Genomic DNA, 15,858 nt, shown 5'->3' with positions numbered 1-15,858 from the left:
AGAAAAGCAGTCTGGGACGTCAAAACCGCACATTCAAAGAATATTAAAAACATCACAACTTGGTATTGGGACCAATAATTGGAACTAATGTTTTCAGCGACCAAAAATGTTCTGAACCGACTTTTCGTATAATCTTTGAACTGAGGACTTGACAACCTCTCACACACAAAGAATTATTAAAAACTATATAGAATACGTCTATGGTATTTTTTTATGAAATAGAAGTATATTTACACACGACATCGGCTGTAGGCTAAATGCCAATTTAGAAATGCACGGTAATCGCTTACAACACTGTACATCGAACTTGTTAAAATACCGTTACACCCGCGTTTTCGCATCGCCTGCACAGTCTTCCGAAAGCTTGAACGTACCGCGATTTTCTGCATAATGTTTATGTGAGTTTTGAATTTATGATTTCGTATTCGCGTACAGTGTTAGTAAGATCAGTGTTAGTTTCCAATGGCAACGGGCGTGAGCAGGCAGCAATGAATGCCGTACATGACAAGGAACATTACTGAGGTTGCTACTCTTCAGTACTTTTAGATTCAACGTTCTCGTCTTTATTATCCTCAGATTCCGCATTGCGTGAACGTCTGCTCTTTTTCTTCTTCGGTTGATCGCTTTCATCAGCTCCCTCCTCTTGGCTCTCATCATTTCGACTGTGACGCTTTCTGTTAAAACACGGACAGTTGAGTCACTATACAGTTGGGTACAGTATAGTATTGTATCATATAGCACAATCTGCATAGCACAGTCTATACATAGCATAATATTGTCTAAATAGAAGACGTCGCCACGTGAAGATGTCTTTCTCAATAAAGATGGGTTACAGTTACAGCGGCTTCTGCACATCAGTTCTGCTCATCCAAAAGCTAGGCTATATATGATTTAAGATTGCTTTCACATGATTCCTTGTATTTTTCTGAACGTACACACTAGCTAATATTTTGCGAACCAAATTGAGTTAATTTTATATAATACAGCAATTAAATGTTTGAACAAAGCATTTGTTTACATTATTGACTGTACCCCACCTTTAACTCTTATTCCACAGCAATTATTCAATACATGTTTGATACTAAAAGTATTTTCTAGAGCTTACTTGTCTTTGTCGCGACGATCACGTGACCTGTCTCGTTCTCTTCGACTTGATCTTTCACGATCCTGGGCCGAAAGAAGGGAAATTATCATATTCATTACTAAACTCCAGCTCCTCTCCGGAAAGGAAATTCTTAGACTGGATTTCGCATTACAAAGAGGAAGCAGGCCGGTGTAATTTCTCGTTTGATGGATTTTAAATTCTTAAGTTTTCTAACTTTGGAACTCCAGCCCCGTGCGCAAAATGAAGGCGAGATTGAAAACTTTTAGGATCTAATGAGGTAAAGCAAAGTAGAAATGTCTCACATCTCTCCTTGACTTGTCTTTATCCTTATCACGATGTCTCCGATCCTTATCACGATCTCTATCACGATCCCTATCACGATCTCTGTCACGATCTCTGTCACGATCCCGATCACGTTTACGATCCCTGAAATATGTACACTAAGTTAGCGGCGATCAACATCCGTATTAAAATATGCGAGAACACCCATGATTTGAGTGGCTACACTATTGTAGATTTCAAGAGCATTGCAGCTTCGGAGAACCTGATATGTTTGACTAGGTGGTGTAGAAGGAAGTAAAAGTGAAGTTCAACTTGTTTTCATAACTATCTATTTCAATCTATTTGAGCACTCCGTTTCTTGTTCAGCTCGGACATTTCTCGAAAGGCCCATTTTAGACGTCGAACTTTTCATGTGCCGAATCGAATGCAAATGAACTTAAGCAATGACTTTAGCTCATTAATATTAGGTTCAGCAGATGAAAATTTCGACGTCTAAACTTGGCCTTATGTACCTGTCCCTTCGATCTGGATCTCTATCGCGGTGACGATCTCTGTCACGTCTTCTTCGTGACCGGCTTCCTTCTTCGCTACCATCACTATCATCATCGCTCCGTTTATCTTCCTCGCCCTCTCCGTCACGCTGGTCCCGCGTGTCCCGTTGGTCTCGTTGTTGCTCCCGTTGGTCACGTGATTCGCGTTGATCACGACCATCTCGTTGATCGCGACTATCTCGTTGATCACGTGGCGCACTGTGTTGCGGAGGAAAGCCACGAGCCATCATAGGATCGAAAGGCATGCCGGGAGGAAGACCAACTATGATGTAAATAAAAATAATGAATGTACCAATTCGCTGGATGAGGTTCGGGCGCATTTGTGCCAGTTTTTACTGTTCTGCTATTCATAATAATTCCCGATAAAGCTAGAGGGATTGGAGCCATATATATCCGCAGTTGGGCTTTCATGAATCTACATAATTTTGCCTGAAAAGCATCGTCATGCGAACGTTTTTCACACCAATGCGTACATCAAAAAAATTGCAAGCAACGAAAAGCGTAAGATGATTGGGGAAGATGTATCGATTTTAATCTGGGTGTTTCTTTCTTTTGTATTTGTTACTGCCAAAGTGATGCTATCGGCTACACAATTTCAACGAATCGTTTAGGTAAAGGAACCGGTCTCTAGTAACTCCACGGCGTTAAATCTCTAAAAATTGGAATATTAAACAATGAACAGTTTGGTGTCGTGCAACGTCGACATCAAGAAAAATACCTGGAAACATCCCATTTTCGTCCAGCATAGGAACCTGCAGCCTGGGAAAACGCAAAAATGGGAGTTTTCAAAATTATTTAGAAGTATATGTAATGATTCTGATGAGTTTCTATAGGTCATCACAGAGTAAACTTTTTAATGGCCTCATTCAGTACACCATTTGTACGTCTAAGACAATCAAATCGAAGAGTTGTCATTCTAACATAATACCAACAGAATGTAGCTACATACCTGTCATCCATAGAGAAATCGTGTGGAATAATTGGGATTTTACCTGGATGCATAGGAAACCCTCGACCACGGCCACGACCTTAACATAAAATGAAGCGTTGAGCCTGTTACTAAAGCCGCCGTAAGATGTACATACTATAAATAATTAGAAGTTGAGATCGCATTATTTTGGCAACAACGACAAGCAAATGCTTTTCCTAGCATAGCGTGCTTGGTGTCAAAAGGCAGAATTTCGTTTTGCTGTAGACGGACTTCTTTGTGTTTCTTTTTTATTCAGTGATATTATTTTGCCACCGATGGTATTGATGTTTACCAAATGGTATATGTTTACCAAAATTTGTAATATTATGAACGAAGTTAAAGATGATCTTTACCCATATCAAAGGGTGGCATCATTCCCTCATGAGGTATAATCATTTCACGATGAAATCCAGGCGGTTGCATACGGGGTATGGCATGAGGAAATCCGTAGGGAGGTCGATTAGCTAAAAAATAGACAGAGAAGAGTTGTTTCAATTTTCACGCATGGAATTATAATTTAATGTTTGGGGATAAAAGTTACACGTCCAAGAACCTAGTTCCGGGGAAAGTTTGAAATCTAATCGAACTTCTAAGAAATATTTCATATCTGAATTTTCACCCTTAATTCTTTTTACATTTAGAGACTTGTTACTGTATGAATTTGGGAAAGAAGATGTATGCAGTCCGAGTAACAACAAAAATACGGGGGGAAAGTAAATGGTCAAAATTCTTTGGATACAAACCATCATGCATGAATGGAGGCCTCATTGTTGGAATTCTAGCCATTCCAGGGGGGATGGGGTTTACATTAGGTGGGTGTGACGTAGCTGGGCCTTCCGGAGGACGAATAAAATGTGCAGAGGGATCTGTAATCGGAGGATGTATTGTTGGTGGTCCTGGGTGATCTATGTAAAAACGTTTCATAATTAGGCTATAAAATCACTAGACGGTAGGGTTAAAGGCTCTTAATTTCGAGCGGAAATCATACACATCTTAAATTAAAGCTGAGAAAAATGAGTTGAGTACAGTTGAGAAAAATGTAGCTACTAAGGTCCTCCGGCAGAAATTTAAAGACGCTTCAACCCTTTAGAACTTATCCTATATCGAGTGAAGTGCCACCACAGTTAATGGTGGCACAAAATCTTACTTGATTCACCCTCATCTATAATATATGCTTGTCTATATCGTAAACTATAGAGAATAATGCGTATGGAAAACAACGACATTTACAGCATTATGCCAAAAGGAAAATTTAAAATGCATTTCAAAAAATAGACATTTAAAAATATACACATTTCTTTTTCCATTCAAAAGAATATTAGAATAAAAGACGATAAAAAACGAATGAAAACAACTCTATTAAACCGTCAATAGTTCAAACGCTGAAACGCATTCCGCTCACACTGTCAGTGTTCCTGAGCTGTTTTTACTGCTTTAAATTAATTGTATTTGAAACAGCTACATATACAGTCAATAAATCTAATTCTCTCCATACCTTGCGGTAGAATATGTTGTGGGGGTGGCATCCCTTCCTGAATTTGATGAGCCATTTCATCTTCGTTTGGGCGGCGACGACTTTCAACTTTAATGAAAGATAAATGCATTTTTAACTGAAGTTTGTGTTGTATTTTTTCATACATTAAGGGTATAACATTTGTCAGCTGTCAGCTACTACCATAATCCAATCGACACATGCCAATTGGTGATCGGTAGACAAGGTAGGCTTAAGGCCCTTGCTAAAAGATCTTGTCGATAAAAGAGAGGTTTCTACCAGTCTAATTCGAGAGAGCCCAGGAACTTAACTATGTAGAACGATAATTGGAGGGCGGGGTTGAATATTCATATATTCAGTTCTGCCCGATGGATTTCTATTGTACGCTATTGCACTGTATACAGGAAATGATTCTCTTAGAGACAGCACGCAGGCTACTGAATATATGAATATTCACACCCCCCATCCCAAAAAAAATTATCGTTCTAGTTACGCCAGTGCGAGAGTCATTCGTTATATACACTTATGCCAGTGTTAAACATTAATGAGTTGGATCAATTGAACTCGATGGTTGGATCATCTCACCCACTCACCTCTTGAATTTTCTCCACCAATTACATCGATACTGCCTTCTGGTTTTCTCTCTGGAGGAGGACCGGCTCTCTTTTTCACTGTAATAAAAGAAAAAGGCATGGTAAACTAGCTTTGATAGTCTCAAGACTTTGACAACTACGATTAGCCTACTATAAGTGAAGGCGAAAAAAGTATTTTTATGAAATCTAATGCTGCCTATAATGAATGTCAGATCTCATTAAACCAGTTATCATTACTAATCAACCAGATATCAGGTGTTTGGCATGTTAATTCAGCAATACTAGTATAAAAATGAATATAGTGATAAAGAGACACATGTAATTGTAAACTTGCCATACAACACCGTTCTGTAGTTTGAATAATATTTCACAAAAAGTATGAAAGGGCATTTTATTACCTGTTCCATCGGGTAACACAATCGTGTCAGGTGGAGGTACTGGGAAACTAGGAATGCCTGGTTGTACCTGTGAGACAACGTAAGGGAATGTTATGGGAGTCCCATACTGATATTAAAATAAAACCAAAGAAGAAAATTCTCATATATAGATATATATATATATATATATATATATATATATATATATATATATATATATATATATATATATATATATATATATTAGAGAAATTCAAATCGATTGGCTTATAAAATACTTACAAAACTTGCGAAAAAAGGAATTACGCGCTACTGTAAAAAACATAGGGTAACACATATGTGAAAAAACATGAGGCACATACTACAAACGTTTTCTTTGGCATATTCAGATCCATACGTAATCGTCTTTGTTTTTCACAGTATTGCTTCCACGTGTCTTCAGTAAACCCGTAGTTAAAGTAATCAGTGATGTCGGCACCTACAAAACAGGACACGCGTATATGAAGTGCATTCATCGCGAGATGACGGCTGACATTGACTATTCTTTTGGTTAGTGGTCCTTGTACGATATATAATAATCTATACGAACCAGGTTTTCGCCAGGGTTTGTCTTCAGAGCCTGTATCCAGGTCATATTCATAAATATTCACGCCATTTACGGTACCAACAGAATCAACGTTTACACCTTTTGCTGGTGCTAAAACAGAATTATCATACATGCATGACTTTGACTACGACTATATATGACTTTACATACATAAAAAAATCGTTATGTAACAATGGCACGGTATTTTGGGGGTAACAATGTAATTTTGGTCAGGTGAAGTACAACAGTTTAATAATTTTAAACTGTGCACAAAATTCATTTATATTCTCACAAGTTTTTATAAAAAAAAATATAAAAATTGTACACAAAGATATGTAATCAAAATTTAATAAAATGAAACACTAGTACTTATTAGTATTGGTAGTTTAGGGTAGATTAAAGCAACTCCCTGTGGCTTATTTTTTTATTTACAGATGATTACCACTTGATGTAAAATAGCAGGCAAAACCTACCTCCAGGCGCAGCAGCTTTGGCGGGTGTGTTTCCAGTTGTTGACTTAAAATTCCAGTTTACTGCCGGATGACCGTAGGGAGCACTGTAAGAAACACATCAAACAGTACTATTATTATAGCCAAAAGAATTTTGAGTTTTAATAGAACAAGCAACATTATTTTTGGTTTGTTAGATGGCAAAAACTGTCAAAATGTTTATAAGCTATGCATATGCAATATAGTATTATTCAAGTAAGCTATAATATATAATTTGCCATTTCATAGTGAAAATTTGGTCTTGTTTACAAATGGCTGGATAATCCGAAAAAACTTGGAGTGACTGGAGCATGAATTATGAATAGCCTTAGCTCTCTGACCTGTATGCGCTTGGATCAGCATTTACATCACCGATGATAATTTTAACATCATCGTCATCTTCATCATCATCATCTTCATCGTCATCATCATCCTCCTCGTCTTCGTCTTCATCATCTTCATCATTGCTCTAAACATAAACACAACACATAACAAACTATTTCTTATTAATTTTCTTGAAATTTTGCATCAATTTAAATCGCTGTATATGTCGAACTTTCGTTCCATTAAGCCGGGCCTTAAGGTTAAATATGTGAAGTATATAATGGGGAAGTGCATGTTGATAATTATTGCATTATTACCCACTATATAAAATTTAAACATTCGTTCGTTGAAAGGTTTATCACTTCCTTGTGTTTGAATCAAGCAAGTGACTGAGGTTTAAACTATTGACGATGTACACAATACCTATACATTACAATAAATAAAGTACAACTAAGTACATTTTCACACTAAAGGTGCACCTACTACATATATGTATATGCAATGTATGTATCATATCTATGACATAAACACCAAGAATACTTGAGTATAATATTTACTTGTTCACCATCTTTTCCTGTTTCCTGTTTCTTCTTGGTAGCCTCTGGTTGAAATTCTGGTGCATCAGCTGATAGTTTACTTTCACTGAAAATTCCATCAAAGAGCTTGGTTTAATTGACAGAACAACTGAATATTGGAATACAACAATGTATAAAGGTGCACTTCATGCATGTGCGCTACACACAAAAAATTATCAATTTTATGAAGTGAAATCCAAATTATTACTGCACCGAAACACTGATCAAAAGTATTCAAACACTGTTTTTACAGCCCTCATAAATAAATGGAATAGTAGGAAAAAGTGGAATAAATGGAATAGTAGGAAAAGGGTTCTAGCAATCAAATTAATACAGTCATAATTAAATTCTGAAAAAGTAGTAGCAAATGCCACATGTTTGGTCAAAAATATACTTGCAGGTGACCAATTACTTCCTAAAACTACTACCGGAGTGCATAATATGTTGCTCTAGAACATAAAAATAGTCATTCAATTGGTTCTATTGTAAATTATGAATGACCATGCTTTTTTGTAAGGGCCGAAAAAGAGGTGTTTGAATACTTTTGATCAGTACAGTATATGTCACTCTCACCTTTCCTCTGGTTTAGCTTGACTTCCATCTTTCCCTGTATGATAATAAAACATTTATTAGTTTTCAGTACTTTTATTTAAACAAGCCACACATGCTGTAATGGTAAAAACCAATTTAGGTACATATGGCAGAACCAAAGTTTATTCATATAGATATGAATTCATATTAATATCATTCTTATACAGATTACAGTTAAATCTTAAACACAAGATTACTCACAGTCTGCAACACAAGAAACTGTACTATTTAAGTCACAACCCAGGTCTTTCAGGTTTTACTGTTATTTAAGAATAGTGGTAAATATCCATGATTAATTACAGAGTAGGGTACTGGTATTTGACTATTCTATTATTTCCTATTCTACTTGTAAGCTACAGTATGCAGAATTGCTACTTTAATCATGTTACATGCTACGTTAATTGCTCATGTTCATTGCTAATTTAATCATGTTACATGCATCATTCATGTTAAAAGCTATGCCCATATCATCATTTTGATCTACAAGTGTACACTTTCATCCTAAAATTAGTGATGCACTGATATGGAAATTCACCAATACTCCTATTAACAATTATTGAAAGAGGCTGAATAATTGTTTTATTATTTGCTTAAAAGAATGACATTACAACTTTGTTCAGTCAAATTTGCGCCAATTTCAAAGGAACAGGAGTTCCCTTGGGACCTCAATGTCCTTATAAATAGTGCAAGTTGCAACATTCCTATGTTGAAAATATTGACACCATAAGAAAATGAGTATTGCAATGAGCAACAGAAAAACCAGTTTTAACCTAAATTTAATACACAATATGAAGAAATATTGCAACAGTTTTATGTAAGATTTACTAATATTGATCAAATAGGCTAGCCAAACGTCTGCTTGTCAGAACACTGAATCCATAAACTGAATTTCGACGAATATAAAAAATATAAGTTTAAATCTCATAGAATCATATCAAAAATAACGAAACTTATATTATATGGTTAATTTTAGACGACCGTCCCTTTTACAACCATTAAAAATCGCAGATCTCACCTTTTCCATACAAAAACTGTTCATCATCTTCTTGCTCTGTGGCCGCCATGATGCATACACGTTGGACACGCAGAAAAATGGTGCATCTCGCGTGTTTCCCGCGGGTTCCACCACTGGTTCCACGTTGTGAGCCAGAAAAAAGGCTTCGCAAAAAGGCTTCATCGACTTTCGCGTAAATCTAGTACTTCCATACAAGAAGACAAAGAATTATCTGCATTATAATTTATAATTAAACGTTCGTTCAGACCTAGCATAGACAAAATGTCTTTTGGACGGTCTGTGGACCTAGCGATCGTAAACATCAAGGACCATTTGCTCCTTTCAAGAGTGACACCACTCAATTACGCAATTTTAATTCGGGCACCTGGGGCCGGTTGTTCGAAAGGCGTTTAGCTTAAACGGTGGATAACGACGTTTCGACCTTCGTCAATATAATATTATAATATTATAAAAAAATATATATATATCATTATATGTCTTACTAAGTATCATTTATTTGAATATTTCTGAAATTCTGTACAACTAACCTAGCGGTTTCATATATTCGGTCAATATGACTGTAAACAAATTATTTTATTGTGTGGCACAAGTGACTTAAACAAATAGACCGACCCGGCGCAATTAAAATACGCAATTTTGATTCGAGACATGATGAATATCACGATACTTTAAATAGAAGTAATGTCGCCGTTCTCGCTACTCTGAGAGTTGAGGCAGCTAGATAAATTATCATCTCTTTTCACTCTGGCAACTGGAAGTGATATTAACGCTCCGAGCATTTCCAAACATCCAGCAATAATTAAAGGAAGTTTGAACGTGCCGGTTGCGTCTCTCAGAAAACCTAGAAACAGATAAGATGAGATTAGAAATAACCTAGAAAAAGATAAGATTAATAAGAATATAGAATATCCTCCCCGCCGATGTAACGGGCCTGTGGAGTGTGGACATAATTTTTTTTCAATGCGCTGACTGAATGATTTTTGGTCTGTTATCTCATCTTCAGTCAAGGTTCAATTTGAAATGAACTTACCTGCTAGAGGTGCTCCAAGAAATGAGGAAAATCCTTGAAAAAAGACAAGAAATCCAAAGCCTTGAGCTATATTCGTCGTTCCAACACAATCCAACACAGAAAGACAAAGTGTAGAATTGTAAATACCAAAAAATATCCCAGAGAAGGCTGAGTATATTAATAACGTTATGTAAGTCTTACATAGGTAACTGAAAAGTGTATTGATACCATGAAGAAAGAGACATGATATATTCAAAATAACGCGATATCTAATCATGTCGCCAATCTTTCCAGCTATAAGTCCGAATGTGATGCCAAAAATTCCAAACACGAAGTAAAACCATTTTGATTGGTCCTCGTGAATGCCGTACGCTTTAGCACGATCAGCCTAAAAGAATGTTGTAAATATGAATGGTGGAATATCACGTGACACCACAAAAGAGAATCCGGTACTTTTCATGTGATCTAATCGGCACAAGTTCGGTGGCCAGTTGTTTGAAAAGACCATAAATCGGTTATCCCCATATCTTAAAATGATACATACTCGTACAAAACCCCGACATTCATTTAATCTCTTATAGTTAATTTCCATTCTTGCCTTCGGGTAAAACCGACCTCAGAAGTTCATACAGCCAGGAACTCAATTTCACCCGGGTTCGAGGTTGAACACATGTCCTAACTCAAACGCATGTATCAGTATACTGTAGGTAGTTTGCATCTGCTGTCAATCTAAGTTGATCTTTTGAACTGTTACAAAAGTCACATATTAACCATTTACGAAACAAAATGAATTTTTCAATGTGAAATGAACTCTTTTCTTCTTGCACAAAACAAGAAAAGTTAAATTTTGTACAGTCAATCAATGCGGCGTCTAATGACAAATTATATAGTTATATAACTTTACATTTGGGACAAAAAATGCTCAAAATAGTCACCTCACAATTTCTACTGTATGGTATAGTAGGTTCACGTACCAAAAAGAAATTTCCAACCTGCCATCCCAACATTGCTACTCCTGAACCAAACATAAAGGCAAAATATCGTGGTCGTTTGCATAAGGACCAGCTGCAAAACGGTGTTCGATTCCTGTTGGAGATGTTGGAGATATCTCCATTCTCTTCGATCCAGCCATAGGTTAAACTTAACAAACAAATAACGACTCCAAGGTATGCGAGTATTCGAAACATAACCTTCCAGTGAAATTGCTCCAATAAAAATGTGATTAATAAGGAAAGGCTTAGCGATCCTGTGTACCCGCCGCAAGAAACAAAAGAGCAAGCAATTCCTTGGTATTTTGATGAGATGCATTTAACAGGCGTTATCTGAGTCGATGAATAAAGTAAAGAAGTTGCCATAGAAACAATGAGAGAAAAAGTCGGAAATAAACCATATATTGAATTAACGTAAGAAGCTGAGATTAATCCAAGTGAATAAAGTAATCCTCCTGCAAATGAAACTTTACGCATTCCAAACAAGTCGATTAGAGATCCTACCAATGGACAAAACATTAAGGCCATTGCAAGCTGACTTGATCCAACTAGTGCTAGAAAAACAGTTAAGGTTTCATTATTTTTTAAAGTTTACGTCCACGAAAAACTCCTAATTATCATTCTTGAAAAAATGTTCCCTTCTGGCAATGCCTGAGGCGACTAATTGTTTTATTATAAATTTTGAGGTGTTTACAAATAATAATCAACACAATTTCATAAAAATTTACTTCAAATTTCTGAAATACAACAACAAAAAGTTATACGGTCACCGGTCAGTGACTATATATCAGTTCAGAGAAAGTGGATCTTGACCAATCAGAATGCAAGAAAATCAATAGTCACTTCGAATTTTATACTAAACCGTGTTAGTGTGATTCAAATATGATTTTTAACTTATCAACACTCATCCAGTCGCGCATTATAGGTGGTTAGCAATTGCCTCTTCGTTAATTTTTAGGAAAACACTGTTTTGTTGATCGACTTTTGAAACAGCCAACAATGAGCGGTCGAGTCTCGAGCAAGCCCGAGGAGCGTATTAGAGAGTGGGGTAAGAGGCTAAATGAGGGTCATCGTAGAGGGCACGCAGGCCGGGATTTATGTGATATTCTCTTCAGCTTGAGCTTTTATTTCTGAAACAACTGATTTCTGAAACAGCATTTTACACACCGAGGCTCGAAAAAGCATTAACAAAAATTGGGGAATACTTTTTTTTTATAACACTCCGTCATATATAATTTGTGCCGGTTAATGAAAAATACGCCATATATTTAACAATTATTCGGAATAGTCGCCGAAGGCGAATTGTTATATCTTTAGCATCTAAAGTGGGGGGAGGAGTAAATATAAGTGGTTTTTTATTATAATCTGTTATACTTATAGTGTGAAAATAAAAAAAGGTAAAACGTTTAACGATTCTTGTACATAGCAGAAAGGAAGTTATCTTGATCTATCAGCTCAGACGCCATATTGTCACGATAGTTTATGTCTCAAAAATTTTATTTCCAAAACTTGAATTACAGAACTTTTAATTTTAATTCTTTTCAAACTTATCATTATATATCAAGCATGCATTTCATAAACACAGTTTTTTAAGGGGCCAACCACATGGACGACTTGTCCCCGTAAACTATATATTAGTAGAGAGTTTACGATTCACGACGCTGATAGCGAAGACGCGTTAAAGAGGCGTGGTAACAAGCGTGGTCCAAGCTGCCTCGTCCTATTTTGTTAGAAAGTGCACGGGAATTGGGAAGTTATTTATGTGGTAAAAAGAGTGCACAAGGGCCATTCAGTATGAGCCGTTATATTTATACTAACAGACGAATAATGCGTCAAGACGAAGTAACTACCCATGCATTAAGGATGAAGAAGACGAAACATCTTTTGCTTGCCCAAGTTCGTCTAGACGAATGATCCGTCTCGGTACAAATCGGGCCATTCAATGATGAATTGTCGCAGAAATCAGTTGCGATGTTTGCCCCTGAATGACCACGAGTTTGGGTTTTCGTCGAGGGTCGAGAGTAAGGTCGAGGGTAAAGTCGACGGTTTATAAAGTCACGGGTCGATCGGCAATGTCGAGGGTGAAGTCGAGGGTAAAATATTTTTCGCATTTTTAGCATTTTTAGTATTAGACTATTAGGTGAAGTATATTTATTACTATACAAAATTACCCGAAACTTTTATAAGTGAATTGCCCGTTGCATGTGTATAACGCAAGCAGTTCACCGGTTCTGCAAGCAATTATTATATAACAATATTCTTGTACGTTTGCATGGTGATATCAAATTAGCTTGTAGCTACACACGTAAATATAAGCAAAATACGTCTAAACGAACATAAGAGGAGCTGCGAGAAAGGTAAACTGGATAAGTTAAACTGGATAAATCATAATGAGGACCATTTGGAAGAATACCGCTTAGGTAAAAATGTACTATTGTAACCCTCTTTAAATAAAGTTTATTATTATTATTATTATAAGTCTGCCGTAGCTCACTATGCGTGGACTTATGATCATCGCAATAAATGAAAAGATGCAACCATTTTAGCAAATGATAAGTATATACCATCTCTCATAAAATAAGAATCAAATAATGCCTAAAGATTCATATTACGAATAAGATTCCCGCCTGGTTCATAAATTGCAATTGTATGTATATTTATACATATATATAGCTTGCGTCGTATCGCTTCGTACATCGCATAGAAGAACACATTAATATAACATATTCATATAGGGTATAAATTGTGAATTTCTACCATTGACCCACGACTTCACCTTCGACATTGCCGATCGAACTGAATGCGATAAAAATCGACCCTCAACTTACTACCCTCGACCGTATAAATTTCAACCCTCAACTTACTACCCTCGACCCAAACCCAAACTCGACAAAATTAACATAAACAACAAGCAAGAGCCGCATCCGCCAAGGCGCCAAGATAAAAAATGTGTTGTCGGCAGCTTGAGTACTTTGGTCCATATTCGCTCATGAGTAATGAACGGTATGGTAGATTATTGCTTTGAACTTTTGAAGTTTTTGACTTGTAAACCTGGGCCTGGGAACTTGCCTTCGTAGAAATAACGTTAGCCGTAGAACAATCTGACTCTTTGTTAGACATCTACAACATGGAATTTAATAATTACCTGTTAATGTTCTTCCAGCATTGAATTCGTCCAGAAATGTCGGCAGCATTAGGGGAAAATTAGATATTGTTCCCATTGAAAATGCACAAATGAAAAAGGAACAAACGCAGATTATAATTCCCTTGTATCTAGTTGTAGGTGCTTCAGTGTCATCCATCTTTATTAAAACGAGTCTGCATGGGTAATCGTCGAGAGTCGAGACTCGAGAGTTTTTGGTCAAAAGTACAAGGTCGAGAGTCGTAAAAATTCTAATTTTGGCACACAAAAGGGTGTTTTTATTAATATATTAAGTTTACTTCTACTGCTATTTCACTGCACGTTACCTGGGCTTAGACACTGCGGTATGTCCGGTAACACTGTTTATTTTGTCAATTTACGCCATATGTTTCAACTTCCGAGAGCTCCGACATTGCGTCAAGTGACAGACGATGGCATCAAGTGACATCGTTTATCAACGGTTTCATCGGTTTTCTAAGTGTTTTTCTTTAAGCCCGCCGCACACGAGAGTTATCAGCTAAGCTAACGACCTCGCGAGGCATTTAGCTCAGCCCGAAAACTATCCGCACACGTGAGAAACTTGCTTCTTGAGGCGAATTCCTCACGAAAAACTATCTGCACACGAGAGTAACTTGCTGAGTTAACAACCACGCGTGGTCTTTAGCTCACCTAATAATAGCTCACGTGTGCGGCGGGCTTTAAAGTGTTGCATATAAATATAAAAAAGTTGTGAGCGGTAACTTGGGTAACTCGGGTAAGGAAAATGAAGTGGTATACCAAAATGGATCCGGAAGACGTGGCTCTCGACTCTCGAGAAAGCCCTAGAAGCCAGCAATGTAACGTAAATGAAAAAATATACTGCGACTACTGCGTAAATGAAATATACTGCGAAATATACTACAAACAAGCACGCCTTTTAGACTTTTGCTTCACAGTTCACCTGCCGTGATTGTCCTAACCTGGTTCTCAGCAAAAAGCCAAAGAGGAATCCAAAGGCGAAGCTGAATCCGCAAGACGTAGACACGAAGTGGTAAGTTGCATGTTCAAACTGGATATGCATGTCGAAATTCACATCGAAGTGCTATAAAGAATAGCAAGTAACATGAATACTATGAATTGATTAAACTCGCTCGTTTTATATTTTGCAGAGCGACGACAGCACGACAGAAGGATCAGATAAAAGAAGCCAATCAATTTTGCCAAATTTTATGAAATCTTAGTCTTTCTATTTTTTTTTTAATGAATGAAATTCTTGTCTTGACTTAGCGACCTTTTCCTCTTGACTCCCGACCTTTCAAGGCGGATTTCCACTTACAGCGAAATTGTTCGTTAGCGAAATATTTGCATAATTTCTTTTGAATTGAGAACAGTCAAGTCGTATTAATTTATTTATGCTCTTAAAATTCAAAAGAAAATAGGCAAATATTTCGCTAGCGAACGATTTCGCTGTAAGTGGAAACCGCCTTTACTCTCGACCTTTTTACTCTCGACTCAGAGAAAATACAATCTTTCATTCCGGGCCGAGCACCCGAGATAGCGTACATAGCAATCGCTATATTTTTGCTTATGCGCAAATCTGCTACGCAAGCTAGGGCCTAGGGGTAAGAATGGCTATCAGTTTTAGAACAGTTTCGACCTCGACTTCCTTATTCACGGATGGCCTTGGCCCTTGGCTTCGGCGAATAACTGTTAATTATATGTAGAAAGACAGAGAGACGAATGACATCTCTATTCTCTAATGACATTCGAAAAGGTAATAGCATTATAGG

The 15,858-nt window shown here is 36.9% G+C and overlaps 2 protein-coding genes across 2 annotated transcripts; both read right to left on the bottom strand.

The window, feature by feature from the left end:
• Window positions 1–127: 127 nt before the first annotated feature.
• Window positions 128–9,008, bottom strand: LOC114524815 (pre-mRNA 3'-end-processing factor FIP1-like). The gene is made up of 18 exons (XM_028546004.1): window positions 8,950–9,008; window positions 7,917–7,950; window positions 7,326–7,410; window positions 6,786–6,913; window positions 6,430–6,512; window positions 5,960–6,067; window positions 5,733–5,848; window positions 5,392–5,458; window positions 4,994–5,071; window positions 4,404–4,490; window positions 3,652–3,813; window positions 3,262–3,372; window positions 2,888–2,966; window positions 2,657–2,697; window positions 1,900–2,200; window positions 1,408–1,531; window positions 1,106–1,167; window positions 128–674 (listed from the first exon to the last, which is right to left on the bottom strand). The coding sequence occupies exons 1-18, from the start codon at window positions 8,996–8,998 to the stop codon at window positions 527–529; spliced, it is 1,863 nt and encodes a 620-aa protein (XP_028401805.1). The 5' UTR covers window positions 8,999–9,008; the 3' UTR covers window positions 128–526.
• A 462-nt stretch (window positions 9,009–9,470) lies between these two features.
• On the bottom strand, window positions 9,471–14,253 carry LOC114524897 (monocarboxylate transporter 10-like). The gene is made up of 4 exons (XM_028546116.1): window positions 14,093–14,253; window positions 10,933–11,501; window positions 9,980–10,346; window positions 9,471–9,790 (listed from the first exon to the last, which is right to left on the bottom strand). Exons 1-4 carry the CDS (start codon window positions 14,247–14,249, stop codon window positions 9,618–9,620), a joined length of 1,266 nt encoding a protein of 421 aa, XP_028401917.1. The 5' UTR covers window positions 14,250–14,253; the 3' UTR covers window positions 9,471–9,617.
• Window positions 14,254–15,858: the final 1,605 nt, after the last annotated feature.

The sequence above is a fragment of the Dendronephthya gigantea genome, unplaced genomic scaffold (genome assembly GCF_004324835.1).
Source record: "Dendronephthya gigantea isolate DGI-Jeju-01 unplaced genomic scaffold, DenGig_1.0 000032F, whole genome shotgun sequence".
NCBI classification, from domain to species: Eukaryota; Metazoa; Cnidaria; class Anthozoa; order Malacalcyonacea; family Nephtheidae; genus Dendronephthya; species Dendronephthya gigantea.
Note: the sequence above shows the minus strand (reverse complement) of the source record. Positions and strands in the feature narration are given on the sequence as shown.

Bases quoted from the DNA above. Each gene is read 5' to 3' on its own strand.
- LOC114524815 (XM_028546004.1), bottom strand. From the start codon at position 8,998: ATGGCGGCCACAGAGCAAGAAGATGATGAACAGTTTTTGTATGGAAAA. The intron at 7,411-7,916 runs GTGAGAGTGACA...TGGAATTTTCAG, and splicing joins CAAGCTAAACCAGAGGAAAG to TGAAAGTAAACTATCAGCTG. The intron at 5,072-5,391 runs GTAATAAAATGC...CTTTTATTACAG, and splicing joins TGTGTTACCCGATGGAACAG to TGAAAAAGAGAGCCGGTCCT.
- LOC114524897 (XM_028546116.1), bottom strand. From the start codon at position 14,249: ATGGATGACACTGAAGCACCTACAACTAGATACAAGGGAATTATAATC. The intron at 11,502-14,092 runs GTAATTATTAAA...CTGTTTTTCTAG, and splicing joins TGCTGGAAGAACATTAACAG to CACTAGTTGGATCAAGTCAG. The intron at 10,347-10,932 runs GTACGTGAACCT...ACATTCTTTTAG, and splicing joins AGGTTGGAAATTTCTTTTTG to GCTGATCGTGCTAAAGCGTA.